The sequence below is a fragment of the Lampris incognitus genome, chromosome 2, assembly GCF_029633865.1.
Source record: "Lampris incognitus isolate fLamInc1 chromosome 2, fLamInc1.hap2, whole genome shotgun sequence".
Lineage (NCBI taxonomy): Eukaryota > Metazoa > Chordata > Actinopteri > Lampriformes > Lampridae > Lampris > Lampris incognitus.
In genome coordinates, this window is record NC_079212.1 from 18,191,423 (window position 1) to 18,209,242 (window position 17,820).

Consider the following 17,820-nt stretch of genomic DNA (forward strand, 5'->3'; position numbering starts at 1 on the left):
TTACGTCAGGCTGAAACTCTTATTGCGTCATGGAAAACGAAATCTAGCTTGGTTTGCTTTTTCTTGACTACTCTACTAAAATATTCTACGTCTGACAAATAATATCATTGAGTTTGATTTAATGACGTCTTGGAAATCTGCCTTCTTTCCACTTCTAACATCCCCCCCTGTTCATTGCTAGAAGTGGTCAGTTCTTTGCAAAAGCTGCATGTGTCTGGTGAAATTATATAACTCCTTAACTGATTCCCAAAGCCTTTCACATGCTTGTGTAATATTTTGGCATCACGTCAGATATTGCCACTTAAAGAAGTTTTGTATACACTCTGACTGTACGCAGTATATGTAAGTGCATGAATAAGTTATGCAGGTATGCCAATGAAAACATTTTTTTTGCAATACATTTTGCAAAAAAAATAAAAATATTATGACTTTTTTTCCCCCAATATCGTTCTGTGCTAGTACAAATTATTTTAACTGTCATTTCACTTGGTGTCTCTTTGTTCTGTTGTCCCTGTTAAAACAGAATGTCCTGGTTCAGTGGTTTCTTAGTCGCCAGGGTGGACGATCGCAAGACTGCGTGGGGGGAGCGCAATGGCAAGAAGTCCAAACGGAAGGGAGGCTCATCTCTCTGCAACCCGCGTTACATGAGCTGCCTGCGGGACCCTGATGCTATGGAGCCACCCTCTGGAGCCCCTCTCCATCAGCAGCACCACCGAGGGGGGCTGGCAGGGGTGGGAGCCGCTGGAGGCGGGGGCAACTTTGGTGTCCGCTGTGGCTGGCAGGAGGACCACTACGGCAAAAGGGGAGGGGCCCCCAGCGAAGGTGTGGGCCTGAAATCCGTCGACCTGGGCTTCGAAGACGGGGACCTGAAAGCGAGGAAGGGGGGCTGCGGTGGAGGGAGTGGTGTTGTGGGCGAGGAGGGTCCAAACGGGGCGGTGGTGACGGCTGCAGACTGCTGGCTCAGGGTGGTGCGTGTGTTCCAGTCCAAAAAGTTCCAGTCCCGCAAACTGGAGCGGCTGTACCAGCGGTACTTCTTCAGGCTGAATCAGAGCTCCTTGACTATGCTGATGGGGGTTCTGGTGATCGTGTGCGGCGTGATGCTGACCTTCCACTGTGTCCACCCCCAACCTCACGTGGCCTACTCCTCCGCCCTGTCGGTGGCGATGGCCCTCTTCATGGCTCTCATGGTGGTGTGCAACCGCAACGGCTTTCACCAGGACTACATGTGGATGGTCAGTTACCTGGTGATCGGAGTGCTGGTGTCCGTGCAGGTGTTCGGGGTGCTGATGGTGGCCCCCCGCAGTGCCTCGGAGGGCATCTGGTGGTCGGTCTTCTTCATTTACATCATCTACACGCTGCTGCCTGTCAGGATGAGAGCGGCTGTGCTGAGCGGAGCGGTGCTCTCCATCATACACCTGGTCACCATGTGGCAGATCAACCAAGAGGACAAGTTCCTCTGGAAACAGGTCAGTAGGGCTGCAACTAACGATTATTTTCATAATCGGCTCATCTGTTGGTTGTTTTGCCCAATTTAACGGATAAATGATTTAGTCTGGTAAAATTCAAAAATGCTGATGAAACTCCACCTTAAGTTTCCAGAGTCCAGTATGATGTCTTAAAACTGTTTCCTTAGTCCCGACCAAAACCTCAGGTATTCAGTTTTTAATGGTATAAATCAGAGGAAGGCAAGCAAATTTTAGTATTTATGAAGCCGCAAGTTGGTGGTTTTACTTGATGAATGACTCGAATGATTAATCGACGTCTAAAATTGTTATCGATTAATTTTCTGTTGATCAAGTAATCGACTAATTGTTTCAGCGTTACTGGCAAGCACACATGGTAGGTTATACGACTCAAGGTAGACATCGGACTGATCCATTTTACTCATGGGGGTAAATTTCGCGCTGACCCGAATTCACATTTTGGGTAGAATTTGCTGGAAATTTGTTTGAAAATGACACTTGGGAAAAAGCCTTGATTGTCAGATACGGTCGTTTCCAGAGACTTTCGTATTTTGCCATCATGTGATGCGTTGCTACATAAAGCGGGTTTTATACACATTGACCGTAGCTAGTTTATGTAAGTGCGTGAATCCATAGTGCTGGTGTGTGTTTTATTTGCTTGTGTGGCGGCAGTGTGTGCTATGGCCGTGTATGGGTTCTGCCATACAACGGGCTGTTTTTGCGTCATGCCAAGGACCTAGGGGCTAGCTGAAGGTCAGTAGGCTGAATGAACCTCCTCAGCTGGACGTCTGTGAGTGTGTGTATATGTGTGTATGTGTGTGTATGTATGTGTGTGTGTGTGTGTGTGTGAGAGAGAGAGAGACAGAGGGAGATACCATGATGATATAAAGCAGTATCACTCAGGTCTCTGTGCTCACACACAAGGGACGCTTTGTACTTTTCTCCAAGGGTGGGTTGATGGGGAGTGAGGATGTGTGTGTGTGTGTGTGTGTGTGTGTGTGTGTGTGTGTGTGTGTGTGTGTGTGTGTGTGTGTGTGTGTGTGTGTGTGTGTGTGTGTGTGTGTGTGTGTGTGCGTGAGAGAGAGCGAGAAAGAGAGAGAGAGAGAGAGAGAGAGAAGGGGTGGTCACTGTTGTAGCTGTTTTCAATCTGTACGACTGTTGTATAATTGCTGGCCTCCATTCAGATAAGGTATGGGCAGAAATAATGGGGAAAACATTACAGGAAAACAACAGGGGGAAACAAAGGAATGTCACCAGCAGCAGTCGTAACCATCTCTTCCCTGTTCACACTTTTTCCTGAGACAGGCTAGTCTTCCCTCGCCAAGATAGCTTTTTGCCATATTAAGCAAAGCCCCCCCAAAACTTAAGTCACTCTGGAATGACATTATTCCATTATCAGTCCAACGCCTGGAAAAATGGACTGGAAACAGAACAATAGCGACTGACAGGGGCAGAGAATTGTTCCTCGAGCAGTGCTCCTCAGCGTCATGCTTGATGTATGGCGGTGCAGTCCATTACAGGGCCAGTTTTGTTTGCCGTTGTCGTTAGGCGAATGAATGTTGTGAGATTTGTGCAGCCCGGCTATGGCGTGTATTCCTGAGGTCTTCTGTGTACCGTGTGACACGCTAATCCGGCGTCATCAATCACTGCTTCAGCTCGTGCGCAAGTATTTCCTCTTTCTCCGACAACTCAATAAGCCCGGTGGGTTTCAGGTTGGTGTCGATGGTTACGGATAATGATAAAGTTGTGCAGAAGGAATGACACGGGGCTTTAATCAGGATGCAGATCCCTTTGCCTTTCCTTCTGATGGCGGGGCACTCTTGGCTATTGCCGATGCATTGACCGGCACATCTGCACGGTGAATTGATAAAGAAAAAGGTGCAGTGAGATGCAGATGGCTTAGTGAGGTTGCTGTCCACTTGTGACTTTGGGTTTCTGCGCACTGTCATGGGTTTATAAAAGCATTCAGTGCTTTTATAAACCATTCATGCTCAATGGCTGTGTGATTTTTCCACTGGACGCAGCATCCCCACCTGGGAAGAGTCGGCAAGTTGGTTAACGCTATGCTGAACTTTGGTGTTCATGTAGTTATTTTGTTATCATCAGTATCTATTTCTTTGAGCTTCTTAGACGTGGGCTGTGTGGGTGTCCAGGTAGCATAGTGGTCTATTCCATTGCCTACCATCACGAGGATCAGCGGTTCGAATCCCCGTGTTACCTCCGGCTTGGTTGGGCGTCCCTACAGACACAATTGGCTGTGTCTGCGGGTGGGAAGCTAGATGTGGGTACGCGTCCTGGTCGCTGCACAAGCGCCTCCTCTGGCCGGTCGGGGTGCCTGTTCAGTGGGGAGGGGGCACTGGAGGGAATAGCGTGATCCTTCCACACGCTATGTCCTCCTGGTGAAACTCTTCACTGTCAGGTGAAAAAAAGTGGCTGGTGACGCTACATGTATTGGAGGAGGCATGTGGTAGTCTGTAGCCCTCCCCGGATCGGCAGAGGGGGTGGAGCAGCAACTGGGACGGCTCGGAAGTGTAGGGTAACTGGCCGGATATAATTGGGGAGAAAAAAAAGGGGGGAGGGGATAGAAGTTGGCTGTTTTTTGTTTTTTTTTTCAAAATCAGAAATCTGCCGTGGATGGCTTGTTCAGAAGTGCCGTGATGGCTTGAACAAAGCCAGAGGATGCCGAACGCCATCGGTTTACAGAGGCTAAACTGGAGACGAACAAACTGGTTGACCTTTCTCAGAGTCGCTGGGGCCAGAGTTCACGGTAAATGTCAGGGCAAACCTAAACATCAGTCCTGACTTGGCTGTACTATGCAAACAGCTGTGTGAGAACGTCTCCTGAGCACAAAGGCTTCCACATTGTTTAGCCTCATATTGCATATTGATTAACAAGCAAGACTTTATTTACTTTGCATCATCATTATGAGTTGATATTACATAATGCACAGTTTATAATGCTACTTACCTCCTCTATATAAACTCAAATGAATTGTTTGCAAAGTTTGATTACAAAACTACATGTTCTTGCATATTTGGACAAGAAAATTAATACAAACCAATACACAGGGAGAGGTATGTAATCCCTATGGCCCCAAGAGGTCGTCTGCCTGCACCGATAGTTGATTCTTTGCTGGTTTTGACCAATTTTTTTTTTTTTTTTTGCTTTCAGACTCGGGTGTGAAAGACCGTTATGTGAGTGTCCCTCATGAGAAGGCTGCTAGACCGCCTCTCTCTCTCAGAAATATATCACGAAAAGTCTCTCACATAAATGGTTTTCAACACCGTCGAACATTTCAACACATCCCGTTTTCTAAGCGGTATTGCCATTGGCAGCGGCTGGTGTGTGATCGTGTTGTATTGTTTTTACAGCTGCTCATGGTAGGAGGAGAAATGCTGGCTGGGCCATATTGTCAACCCTCTCTCGCTTTGCTTCGTTTGGCAGTATCGCCTAGTACACACACTCCATCAGCCGGGAGTTGGAGCTTCCTTGGTGCAGAAGATTGTTTTTTTGTCTGAACGACAGGTTTCCTTATGAAGTGATTGCGGTGTGTAAGTAACGAACACAGCTTTTGTCTCGTTATATATGCTTATTGTGTTACGTCAGCGCCACACAGCAAATGGGCATTTTCTTCGCCCTCGTTTTATGCTTCCCCCACATCTGTTACAGTCAGTCTGCTCAGCTGAAGTCAATTACCCACACGCACGCACACATGCAAATGCACGTGCACACATGTCCCCTCAGAAACACACACACACACACACACACACACACACACACACACACACACACACACACACAGGCAATAAAAAACCAAAAACATCACTTCCTGTTTTGTCTTGGTTGGCACCTGCCCTCGCAGCTTTTCATCAATGGTTTGTCAGAATTGTTGTCTCAGTGTTGAATACAGAGGTGCGAGCGCGGTCCTGTTTGTATGTGCATGTGTTTGTGTCTCTGCATGAATAAGGTCTCATGTTTTTATGTATGCCCTGTTCTAAATAACACCAGCGCCGCCTCAGGACTTCTCACTGAGCTGACTTTAGGATGTAGTTTGCATGCATATTAAACTCGAGCAGCGTCCTCGTAAGTGGACGTTTATCTGTGTCAGTCAATCAGTTCGACTGTGTGTGTGCTATGGTGTCGGTTGCCAACAATGGCCGGTATTGTTGCGTGGATGTTGTTGACACAAGGGTTGGGAAAGGTCAAAGACTGGCTCCTAAAAATACCCAACCACTCACTGTTTCTGCTAACCACTGCGTCATATGGAACAGTCTGTGTCGAAGCGAGAGTTGCCTTACTCCATGGCCGTTTCTGTGCAAACACATGGAGGCCTTTCATTTTTTTGGATTCACTCGAACACAAGACAGTCATGCAATCAAACACAAAGCAAAACACACATGTGCACTCGAAGAAAGCAATCACCCGCCTATTTATTCAGAGGCACTATCCATCCATTCCATCCATTATCCAAACCGCTTGTCCTGCTCTCAGGGTCGCGGGGATGCAGGAGCCTATCCCAGCTGTCATTGGGCGGCAGGTGGGGAGACACCCTGGACAGGCCGCCAGGCCATCACAGGGGCAACACACACACGCACACACACACCTAGGGACAATTTAATACGCCCGATTCACCTGACTTACACGTCTTTGGACTGTGGAGAAAACCAGAGCCCCCGGAGGAAACTCACGCAGACACAGGGAGAACATGCAAACTCCACACAGAGGACGACCCGGGACGACCCCCAAGGATGGACTACCCCAGGGCTCGAACCCAGGACCTTCTTGCTGTGAGGCGGCCGTGATAACCACTGCGCCACCGTGCCGCCCTCCGAGGCACTAAGTTAAAGGTATTTTGATTGGGGGGGGGCCCGGGTAGCGTAACAGTCTATTCCATTGCCTACCAACATGGGGATCGCCAGTTCATCCTTACAGACACAAATGGCTGTGCCTGTGGGTGGGAAGCCGGATGTGGATGTGTGTCCTGGTCGCTGCGCTAGTGCCTCCTCTGGTCGGTCGGGGCACCTGTTCGGGGGGGGGAATTTGGGGGAATAGCGTGATCCTCCCACGCGCTACGTCCCCCTGGCTAAACTCCTGACTGTCAGGTGAAAAGAAGCAGCTGGCGACTCCACATGTATCAGAGGAGGCATGTGGTAGTCTGCAGCCCTCCCCGGATCGGCAGAGGGGGTGGAGCAGAGATCGGGACAGCTCAGAAGAGTGGGGTAATTGGCCTGATACAACTGGAGAGAAAAAAGGAGAAAAAAAAGGTATTTTGATTGCTTTTTTCCCCATTGTGCTTTTTGAAGCAGAACCCAATGCATTTTGGGATAGATCTTTTATCCCTGACAACAGCAGAGATAGAGGCTTAAGCCCTGAAAGCCCAATTAGACAACGCACATCCACCCTCACTGACCACTCGAGGTCAAGGGACAGTCGATATGTTTCACCGACCTCCTCATCTGGCTCTCGCCGTGTTTCACACTTCACATGGCAACTTAAATTAAGAGTGTAAACATGCATCATAGACGATGCATTGAATTGCCAAGTTTATATGCGGGCTGATGGGGTTTGGGAATAAAATCGGGACTTTATTCATTGGAAATATGTACAATACAAGTTGTTAAGGGTCCTCTCAGATCTGTAGATGAGTATTTACACTTGTAAATATGTATTCAGAAGCTGGAAATGTGTATTGGTGCTTTGATTCTAGCATTTTCCTGGATAGCCTCCTTTCACACACGCTTGCTTGCTTGATGGTTGTCCATCGTGCCCGATGATGACCATCTTCTTCTATTTGTGGGTCCTTTGAGGACTCAGATAGCAGAAGATACCTGCGCAGAGATGGTTTTTAAAGTGGCATGGGGGGTGCGCTTCTCCCAACGCCACATGACTTGATTGTAGAGGAGATGGTTCCGATGGCAAGGGGGATCCCTAGACGACCGGCACCTCCACACAACTGCAGGGGGCTGCCGGAAATCCAGTTTTTCGGAAACCGCCTCGAAGCGTGCCGCCACAGCTTGCTTTTCTGTTGGGGTAAGCTCCCTTAGCCTTATGTCTTCCAGACTCACCCACAAGGCAGCGGGGCAGTGGTTGATAGGTGCCAGGGTGTGTCCACCAGGGTGGGCCTGCGCACCATATCTCTGGGGCCCACTGCTGCTCCGAGATCCCCTGCCAAGTTAGCCTGGGGCCGCAAGACCCCAGTTACCACGTGTGGCCACGGGGAGGCCTGGCAGGAGTCTTGGTGAAGGAGAGGCTATGTACTGGCAAGGGAAGGGTTACACGCTAGGATGCTTCCCTATTCGCCACAAAGGCTAGCCAGCGGCAGCAAGCTAAGGGCCGGAAGGACACAAGCGGGTTGGAAGAACACATGCACCTTCCCTGCAACTACACACTGCTGCACTAGACGCATCACAACACCCTGTGTGTATGTACACACACACACACACACACACACACACACACACACACACACACACACACACACACACACACACACACACACACACACACACACAGCAAATCCCTAAACTTTAAAATAAGTGCACGTTTCTAGGCACATGGGAACTGAACTGCAAAAGTATACTGAAAACTAGACAAACGTAAAACTGAAGAAAGTAAAACACAAATTTGATATAATGTGTGCAATTGTGTAAGGATCCGAAAATGTTTATTGTAATTTAGAATTTTGATCCTTTCTGTGAGGCTACGATGCGCATTTACAAATCTAATTGCGCATTTCCAGCTTCTGAATGCACATTTGCAAGAAAAATATACATTCATAAATCTGAGCAAATACGCATTCACAACTTGTCCTGCACACATTTTCAATACTGAAGCCCTTATTTGTTTTTCCATTGCAGTCTTGTCAGACTTTTCCACCGCGCTGATTGCTTCACGCTTCCAGCTTCTCACACAATTGATAAATGCATTTTAAAATGGAGCAAGCTTTGCACAGACTCAACCATATCAGCTGTTTGTGATGATATACGAGGCCTCGTAATGGCCACCAGCACCACCAGAGTAACCTTGCATGCATCCTGTACTGGAGGGTAGACGGCATCCCAGCGGAGGAGGTGTCAGCCCATGATCACCTGTGCCGGGGCTGTAACTATGGAATGAGACGGCCTGTACAAGAGGGGGAGGGGGAGGGAGGGGGCAAGGAGGCGGTGTGAGGAGAATCCGATATTCTCCCCACGCAGGCCTTCCACTGCCTCCCTGATAAATAATTTGTGTGTTTAACACAGCAGTAGCATTTTAACGAGGCTACCTGTCACATGTACACTTTGCTCGCAACCAGGATGGATGCTGAGTGAGTGATGGGCTCATACACACACACACACACACACACACACACACTTTCAGAGCATGCCACAGCTTGCTCTAAAGATCCAGGTGGGTTCCAGTCTGATGGAATTTTTCCACTGAATGGTCCGAATATGAATACAATCGGATAATCACTTGTTCAGTTATCTCACTGTGGCAATAGGTTTCATCCCCTATTAACCTCAAAGGTAGCGGTCTATTTCTTATTTCTTTGGGGGTCAGAAACCTACCTCCACTCCCTGATATATACACAAACACACACACACACACACACACACACACACACACACACACACACACACACACACACACACACACACACACACACACACAGATATACACGTATTCACTCACAATGATACTTATGAATGCACATAGATGAACACACACACACACACACACACACACACACACACACACACACACACACACACACACACACACACACACACACACACAGTCATCACCACCGCCACCTCACTTCAGGCTGTGGACCAATAGGAAGATAAAGAAGAAATCGCAGGTTTAGCATCACTTGTGAGAATGATGGGGGGGACCCGGCCCCGGCCCCTCACTCTTGCTAACCAATCAAGTGTCTTCCTCCCTGCATGTTTTCAGTTGTTTTGTTCCCTCCTATGGTTTCCATGGAAACAACTATGGTCCAAGCAGTCAAGTCCCAGTTCAGACTGTTGGTATATATGGGTTTTAGTTGCTGTCACAACAAGTCAAGACAAAAATCAGGTCACCCCCCCCCCCCCTCAGCTTTGTTCCCTCTGAGAGTCAGATTTTGAGGTGATTTCGAGGTGTCTGAGCTTTTCAAGACTCATGGTTCTACTGGACTGGGTTTGTGCATTGTTTTCATCCCCTCTAGCTGTTGGAATGGGACAGTCCATAATTAAGAATGTTGATGTCATTTGAGTGGAGATGGGGAGGGGGGGGACACACACGCAGGATGTTGTTTGCCAGTTGTCTGGTTCAGAGAAGCTTATCTCTAGTCACCTAGCTGTTATGCTATATGTTAGTGGTCCTCTGCTGCTACTGTGAGAGATGTTTTTAGGCCATCAGGGTCATGTACAATGAGATTTTCACATTTAAAAGATGACATCTATCATGAAAATAATTTACCTTGTGGCTTTATTTGGTTTTTTTATTGATCTGAGTTGCTAATATTGGGCATTGTATTTGGTTTTTACCACTAACTGTGTCCACTTCACATCCCTCTTGTATAAAATTAGGCCTACTGTTACTCATTGCAATTAGCCTCAAACCTGTTAATTATCCAGAATCTAACCTGTTAATTATCAGGAGTCCAACCTGTTAATTATCAGGAATCCAACCGCCTTTGTTGCCGCTTCATGCCAGGAAGCTTGCAAACAAAGGCAAGTGTTAGGGTTTGTGGAAGACCCCAAGCGCACGACACCAGACAGAGATGGGGTTAGCCGAAAACTGGCGTACTTTCTTCCTTACGCGTACAAATAGTGAAACACAGGAAGGCATTGAGCGACAAGAAAAATGGAAAGTCCAAGGGGAAAAACTCGCGGGTAATCCAAAACGGGAACACGGCAGGATACTTCCACGGGGGAACTTTGCAAGGGAAAACATAAACCAAGGGCTGGGGTGAGTTCGGAGAGAAAAGGACCGTGAGGGAAGAGAAGAGTAGCCGCTACCGTGAGGAGGTTACAACACGAACTGACCACAGGCGCGTGGGAGGCCACCAAATTTAAGCCCAGCCCTGACGGCTAAGCCCGGCCCTGACGAGCTGATTGGCTGCCAGCGCGGGGTGGGCGGGCCACGGCGCGGGGTGGGCGAGCCGTAACAGCAAGAAGTTTATTCTGATTTTCCTGCAGCGTTTATTAGGGCTGGGCAATATATGTCGATATTATATCGATATCGTGATATGAGACTAGCTATCGTCTGGGATTTTAGATATTGTAATATGGTGATATAGCATGAGTTTTGTCTTTTTTCTGGTTTTAAAGGCTGCATTACAGTAAAGAGATGTAATTTTCTGAACTTACCAGACTGTTCTAGCTGTTCTATTATTTGCCTTTACCCACTTAGTTATCCATCCATCCATCCATCCATCCATTATCCAAGCCGCTTATCCGAATTCGGGTCACGGGATGCTGAAACCTATCCCAGCCGTCAGTTATTATATAGGAAATTACTGATGATTATTTATCAAAAATCTGATTGTGTAAATGTTTTGTAAATGCACCAACAGTCATCCCCACATTATTGTCACAACATCGACATCGAGGTATTTGGTCCAAATATGTGGTGATGTTTGATTTTTGTACATATCGCCCAGCCCTAGCATTTAATGCACGCCTTGACATATTTCCACCTTCTCTTGAAAAAACAAAATCTGTGTTACAAACTCGAAAACGGGCTGTCCATAGCCAGAGCTTTGTTATGGTCACACGCTCGCCACAGAAGTCACATCTCTATGGTTGCCAACATGAGGGTTTCTACATGGGGCTTCAATGTGCGGTCGTTGCCCCGGCCTGCCCCCGCGCTGTTTACAGCAACACACCTGGATTTCAGCATTGCAAGTATGATAGATGATAGATGTGATGAATTTGATTTTGTATTTCAAGCTAAATAAAATGCCCAAAGTTAAAATGTGAAAGTAAATAAACAGACAACAAATAAAAAATAACCAAATGCATGAAAATAGCTAAATGATCTCATTCACAAGATACTTTAGACAGAAGATCAGTCAGTGTTGAAAGATAAGAAAAAGAGATACGAATGTTTAAATGACAAAAAAAAACCCCAAAACAATGCTGAGAACAGTGAAAGGACAGAATGTCGTTGTATTGTTTGCTTTGCTACCAAAATTGTATTTTAGCAAAACCATGTTTGTAGTAGCGTAATTCATTTGGAGGGACTTTTGAATAAATCACGGTAAACATGTTGCTGCTTTCTGTTATGAAAGAGGATGAGCACCAGCGGAAGTGGCCCGTTACACACCGTGTTCTGCTCTAAACGGCTTGTCCATTTAGATTCCTGCTTTTTATTTTGATGCACCAAAGTTCACTTATTACTCATTGGTACATTTGACACAATGGTTTTAGTGATGTTTGTTGGGCATGGTTACAATCCTTTCTCAAAAATTAATATATCTCTGCATGTCGTTTAAGTGATTATGTAATTAACAAACCCATTTTTCACACTATGCTTGATTATCGTGAATGCAACATGTGCATATTTTCAACAAGTGTGCAGAGAAGAGGCCTAGTGAAAATAACTGTTGTCTGAACTGATTTATATTTTCATGTTCTTTCTGCCAGTGGAGGATCATGGGGGGGGGGGCAGGGCAGACTTCTAGGTGTGGGAAAGATGCAATTAGCTAGGTGTCTGGGTGGTGTGGCGGTCTATCCCGTTGCCTACCAACATGGGAATCACCAATTTGAATCCCCGCGTTACCTCCGGCTTGGTCAGGCATCCCCGCAGACACAACTGGCCATGTCTGTGGGTGGGAAGCCGGATGTGGGTGTGTCATGGTCGCTGCACTAGCGCCTTCTCTGGTCGGCCGGGGCACCTGTTCAGGGGGGAGGGGGAACTGGCGGGATTAGCTTGATCCTCCCACGCCCTACGTCCCCCTGGTGAAACTCCTCACTGTCAGGTGAGAAAGGAAGCGGCTGGCGACTCCACATGTATCGGAGGAGGCATGTGGTAGTCTGCAGCCCTCCCCAGATCAGCAGAGCAGATGGAGCAGTGACCGGGAAAGCTCGGAAGAGTGGGGTAATTGGCCAGATACAATTGGGGAAAAAAAGGGGGGAGGATAAGAGAAACAGAAAAAAAATAACAAAAATCCAAAGGGGGATATTTTTGTGTTCGTTTCAGTTGAACCACAAATTCAGTGAAAGTCTGTGAGGGATAAATTATAACAGCACGAGTCCTCTTGACTTTAGGAAAACAGTCCAATATCACAAAAGATTTAAACGGTATCAAAAATGTCAAATGGGGCATCACAAAGCTTAAAAATGCTGACTATTGTAAAAGATAAATAGCACTCAAAGCTTAAAGTTTGCATGAAGCGCCAAAAGTGTACACAGAAATATAAGAACAAAGGGGTAAATAAGAAGTATGGTGTTCTTGCAGAAGAGAGCATACAGCTCTCTAAGTACAAGTGGGGAGGAAAAGTGGGACCCCCCCCAAAAAAATATCGAAGGGGAATCCACACGTTCATGCTGTTTACTTTGTACACCAGTGAATCAGCAGTTTCCCTTCTGCAGTATGTTTGTGTAAAGATGCATTATCAGAAACTACAGTGAGGCCCCCATTTAAGTCTTCAGAGTAGATTCCTTTGCACAGCCATATGTACATTTAAATCATTCGCACTCATGCATGTTTATTTTGCACACAAAAATAAGGAAATCCTAATAGATGTTATTCTCTGTAATGTGGACCACCTGGGAAAGGAAATGAAAGGAAAACTCAGAATGATCATGAGGTATCACAAAGTAGAAAGCATCTGGTAACGAGTTGATGATCATCCAATTAAGGATACTGTAATATCCTCAACACCGAGACGAGCGTATATTTCACGACATTGCCGTACTATATTGTCTTGCTGTTGGCGATGGCATCAACAGCCAATTCTAATGATGACGCACCGTGGAGATGAAGGTCTGGTGGTTAGAGAGGTTGTCCTTTGACCCCCAGTTGCATAAAACATTTTTTTTCCCACAAGTTCATAATTTCTTTTAGGAGTAAACACTCGACTTTGTACTTGACTCGCATTTACTGATCCTCATTTGCACAATTAATTGATTATGTCACTTTATGTCGCTTTATAATATATTAAGATATCTTAATATTCTGCTCCTCATTTGTTGTGCACTTTTATCTACACCATTGATGATTTGCAGGAAAAAAAATGCTAGAGCATATATATATATATATAAAATCCAGTGAGTCAAGTTAATTCTTTATGAGAGTACAAGCCTGTTTCATGCCATAAGCAATTATTTTACTCCTTATTTGTTGAGCACGTTCCCTACCATTTAGTATTTCTTTTAACAAAGTTATAAATGCTTCGACATCCCGGGACCCAAATTCGGATAAGTGGCTTGAATAATTAATTAATGAATGGATGGATGGATGGATAAATATATAATTTTTCTTCAGTGTGCAAGTTATACACGATTTATTAATTGTGTTGATCTCATAATTGATGATGATGAATGTAATAATTATCAAGCACACCGGGATTATAGTTTAATATAATCTAATGGGAGTGTATTGGCTACAGTAGGCCATGCTGGTCTCTATATAAACAGTTGTGCAGACCACCCGGCCAAGTGAGGGAGCGGCGTGGGCAGGCGGGGTTTGACTCTTTATCTGGTGATGTGGCTCTGGTCTTTTCAGATAAGGGCAGGGAGAGCTGTGTGTAGACACAGGGCTCAGGCTGAGTACACAAACCCAGCAGCTGCCTGGCACCACACACACACACACACACACACACACACACACACACACACACAACCCTGCTCCCTGTAACTTACACACTCTTTCACAAAGGGTGTGTGTGTGTGTGTGTGTGTGTGTGTGTGTGTGTGTGTGTGTGTGTGTGTGTGTGTGTGACGGTGGGTGGGTGAGCTGGGGTGGGGGTGGGGGGTGGTAAATGACATGAAAGAAATCAGAAACAAATAACTGACACTCTCAAGGAAAGATAAAGGAAACAGACCGAGGGGAGTGATTCTTGTTCGTTTTTGTCAAGAGAAAAGCACTGTCATTGTGTAAGGGTGCCCGGGTGTGTTTTATTGAGTCTGATTTAACACAGATGTTATAAAGACTTCCAGATGCTTCTCAAAGGCCCGGCGCTCTGACTGCATTCCGCCTGGCCCCATTTCAACAACAGTATCCCATCAGTCATTGCTCCCACTGGGAAAATGGCTTATACATTTACTGTGTACAGCTCCACGCTGCTTCCTGTGTAGTACTGTCCACATAAATACTGTTTTTTTTTTGTTTTGTTTTTCCTGAGTCAGCGTTAAAAATCTTGTTGTGTTGTGTCTTGTTGTGCTTGGTTATGTATGGTTATGACTTTAATTGGATATGAAATTATTTAAGGAACAGTGAAGCACATATTTCATATAGAAGTATATGTGTTAATTCTACTTTAACAGCCAGTTCGTGTCCAACAGGCAGAGCATTAAGTGGAGGTTGGGCATCGGTAGTGCCAATTCAATGCAATTTGTGATTTTTCAATCATCGCAATATTATAACTGTTGCAATGGCTGCATCCGCTCTTATCCGCGGCAGAATGTGACAGCTGCAATAATCCAAAGAGAAAGGGACAACAAAATACATTTATTTGAAGTCCTGTGTGTTTAAAAAAAGCCTAAAAAATGAGTTACGCTTCCCTGAGGAAACATTCAAACAATTCAAATCCAAACATTTGGAGATGTAGAAATGATTTACGTCAAACCTCTTTATAGCGTCTGCTCGTTGTGCTTCAACGTTGCGATTCAGGGGAAACGTCATGATATTAAGATTGTCAAGGCTTAATATCGGGAATGTTTTCCCCGCAGTCCTAACTCTCAGGCCTTAGTCACACATGTATTCATGACGGCAATATTTTGCACTGAAATCAATCCATTTGAATGGAATTGTCAGTGATCAATAATGTAGTAAATTCACACAGTGCAGCTTCGTGTAGACTTCAACTTTGCTGAGCTTCTTTTTTAAAATTCTTTTTATCCCCCCCCTTTTTTTCTCCCCAATTGTATCTGGCCAATTACCCCACTCTTCTGAGCAGTCCCGGTTGCTGCTCCACCCGCTCTGCTGATCCGGGGAGGGCTGCAGACTACCACGTGCCTCCTCCGATACATGTGGAGTCGCCAGCCGCTTCTTTTCACCTGACAGTGAGGAGTTTCACCAGGGGGATGTAGCATGTGGGAGGATCACGCTGTTCCCCCCCAATTCCCCCTCCTCCCCTGAGCAGGTGCCCTGACCGACCAGAGTAGGCGCTTGTGCAGCGACCAGGACACATACCCACATTCCACCCACAGACACGGCCAGTTGTGTCTGTAGGGATGCCCGACCAAGCCGAAGATTAAAACAGGGATTTGAATCTGCGATCCCTGCATTGGTAGACAATGGAATAGGCCGCTAGGCTACCGGACACCCCAACTTTGCTGAGCTTTGACATGTGAATTTGCTCCGTTGACCAGTAGCAAAACTGTTTTGACTATGCTGGCCTCTTGACGGGGCCCGGGAGAGTCCAAACTAGGGGAAGCTATCATTTTAGCTGTCACATCATCCAATTTTATAAATTTGGCTCTGCCTGGGTATAAATTGCAACACAAAACATATGCAAGACGGTTTGCAGTCAGTCTCATGAAGCAGGAGTTAAATGGTTATGTTTCATTAATTTAATTGGGTTTAGCGTTTCAGGTCGCCGATCTTGCATTACTGCAAGGACATGGGAAAGTATCTCACAATGCCAATTACTGGTGTGACCGCGGCCTCAGGCTGTCAGCGCTATCTGACAGTCTCACGTCGTCCATGCCTGCCCCGCTCTCCTCTTCCCCATGCTGGTCCCCAGGCTGCACGCCGTCTGACCCTGGCAGGGGACTCGCAGGTCTTTGAGGGAAGCCTGAGGAATGTGGGCGATAGCTGCTAAGTGAACGCCGCTCGGCCGCCTCTGACAATTCATCCTCTCTGGGTGTGAGTCTCAGGCCAGTCCGAATTGATCCTTTACAAGCCAGCTTGGAAAGCAGCACACACGTACAGAGACACTCCCTCTGCAGAATTACAAAAGTTATGCCAGTATCACCTTCGTTATTATCATCGTGTGGTCGCCGGCGTTTCCTAACAGCATCATCAAGTCTAGGCGGTGCTGGGTGATATGGGAAATATTGTTAACATGCTGAATTTTTTTTCTAATTTTTTTTTTTTTACACGATATGGATATTGGGATGCCTGCTTATATAAGCAAAAATTCCATGTATAAGAATCCAAGTGAATTTTGTCACGTTGAACTGTTTGGTAATGTAAAGTACATCATCAAACCAAAACTAGCGTTCAAATAATCCTCCCTCAAGTATTTCAGACCTCATTTTTTGATAAACTGTTGATGATGGATTCTCATTCTCATTCATTTAGACAACATTGTATATCACGTTATGACAATATTCATTTTTGATCCCAATGCAGTATAATGGAAAATTGATAAACGGGGCATCTGGGTGGCGTGGCGGTCTATTCTGTTGCCTACCAACATGGGCATCGGCGGTTCAAATCCCCATGTTACCTCCAGCTTGGTTGAGCGTCCCTACAGACACAATTGGCCGTGTCTGCCGGTGGGAAGCCGGATGTGGGTATGTGTCCTGGTCGCTGCACTAGTGCCTTCTCTGGTCGATCAGGGTGCCTGATTGGGGGGGAGGGGGAACTGGGGGGAAACGCGTGATCCTCCCACACGCTATGTCCCCCTGGTGAAACTCCTCACTGTCAGGTGAGAAGAAGCGGCATGGCAACTCCACGTGTATCGGAGGAGGCATGTGGTAGTCTGCAGCCCTCCCCGGATCAGCGGAGGGGGTGGAGCAGCGACCAGGACAGCTCAGGAGAGTCGGGTAATTGGCCAAGTACAATTGGGGAGAAAAAGGGGGAATATTAAAAAAAGAAGAAGAAAATTGATAATCAGTACACATGGCCTTTGAAACTCTAGTTAATGGTCACGGCAATCTGCATATGAAACCGATCGCCGGTTTCAGTCATTATGCCACTGTATTGTTTATAAGGGTGGGGATACCTGCAGTCAGTTTGGACTGAAGAGGTCTCTTAGATGAGTGATGAAACATTTCTCTCAGTAAAGGTTGTGTCCTGATGAAATTATTCAGCTTTTCTTTGATTTTCTTACCGGGGTTATTGAGCGTGCATCAAGACATGCCCATCCCTTTGCACAAAGTCACTGGCAGTATCATCACCATGATCACGTTCACTCTGTAATGTTAATATCAAGTCTGATAAGTGAACATTAACACCTGAACATATATTATAATGGAGTCCTTTTTTTGTGAT

General features: G+C 46.2%; 1 protein-coding gene across 1 annotated transcript in view; it reads left to right on the forward strand.

Moving 5' to 3' along the window:
• The first annotated feature begins 519 nt into the window (after positions 1-519).
• Positions 520-17,820, forward strand: part of LOC130108524 (adenylate cyclase type 6-like) — a 36,541-nt gene continuing 19,240 nt past the window's right edge. The window contains exon 1 of the mRNA XM_056275492.1: positions 520-1,466. Coding sequence (XP_056131467.1) covers positions 525-1,466 — 942 coding nt within the window. The 5' untranslated portion in view covers positions 520-524. The remainder of the gene's footprint in view (positions 1,467-17,820) is intronic.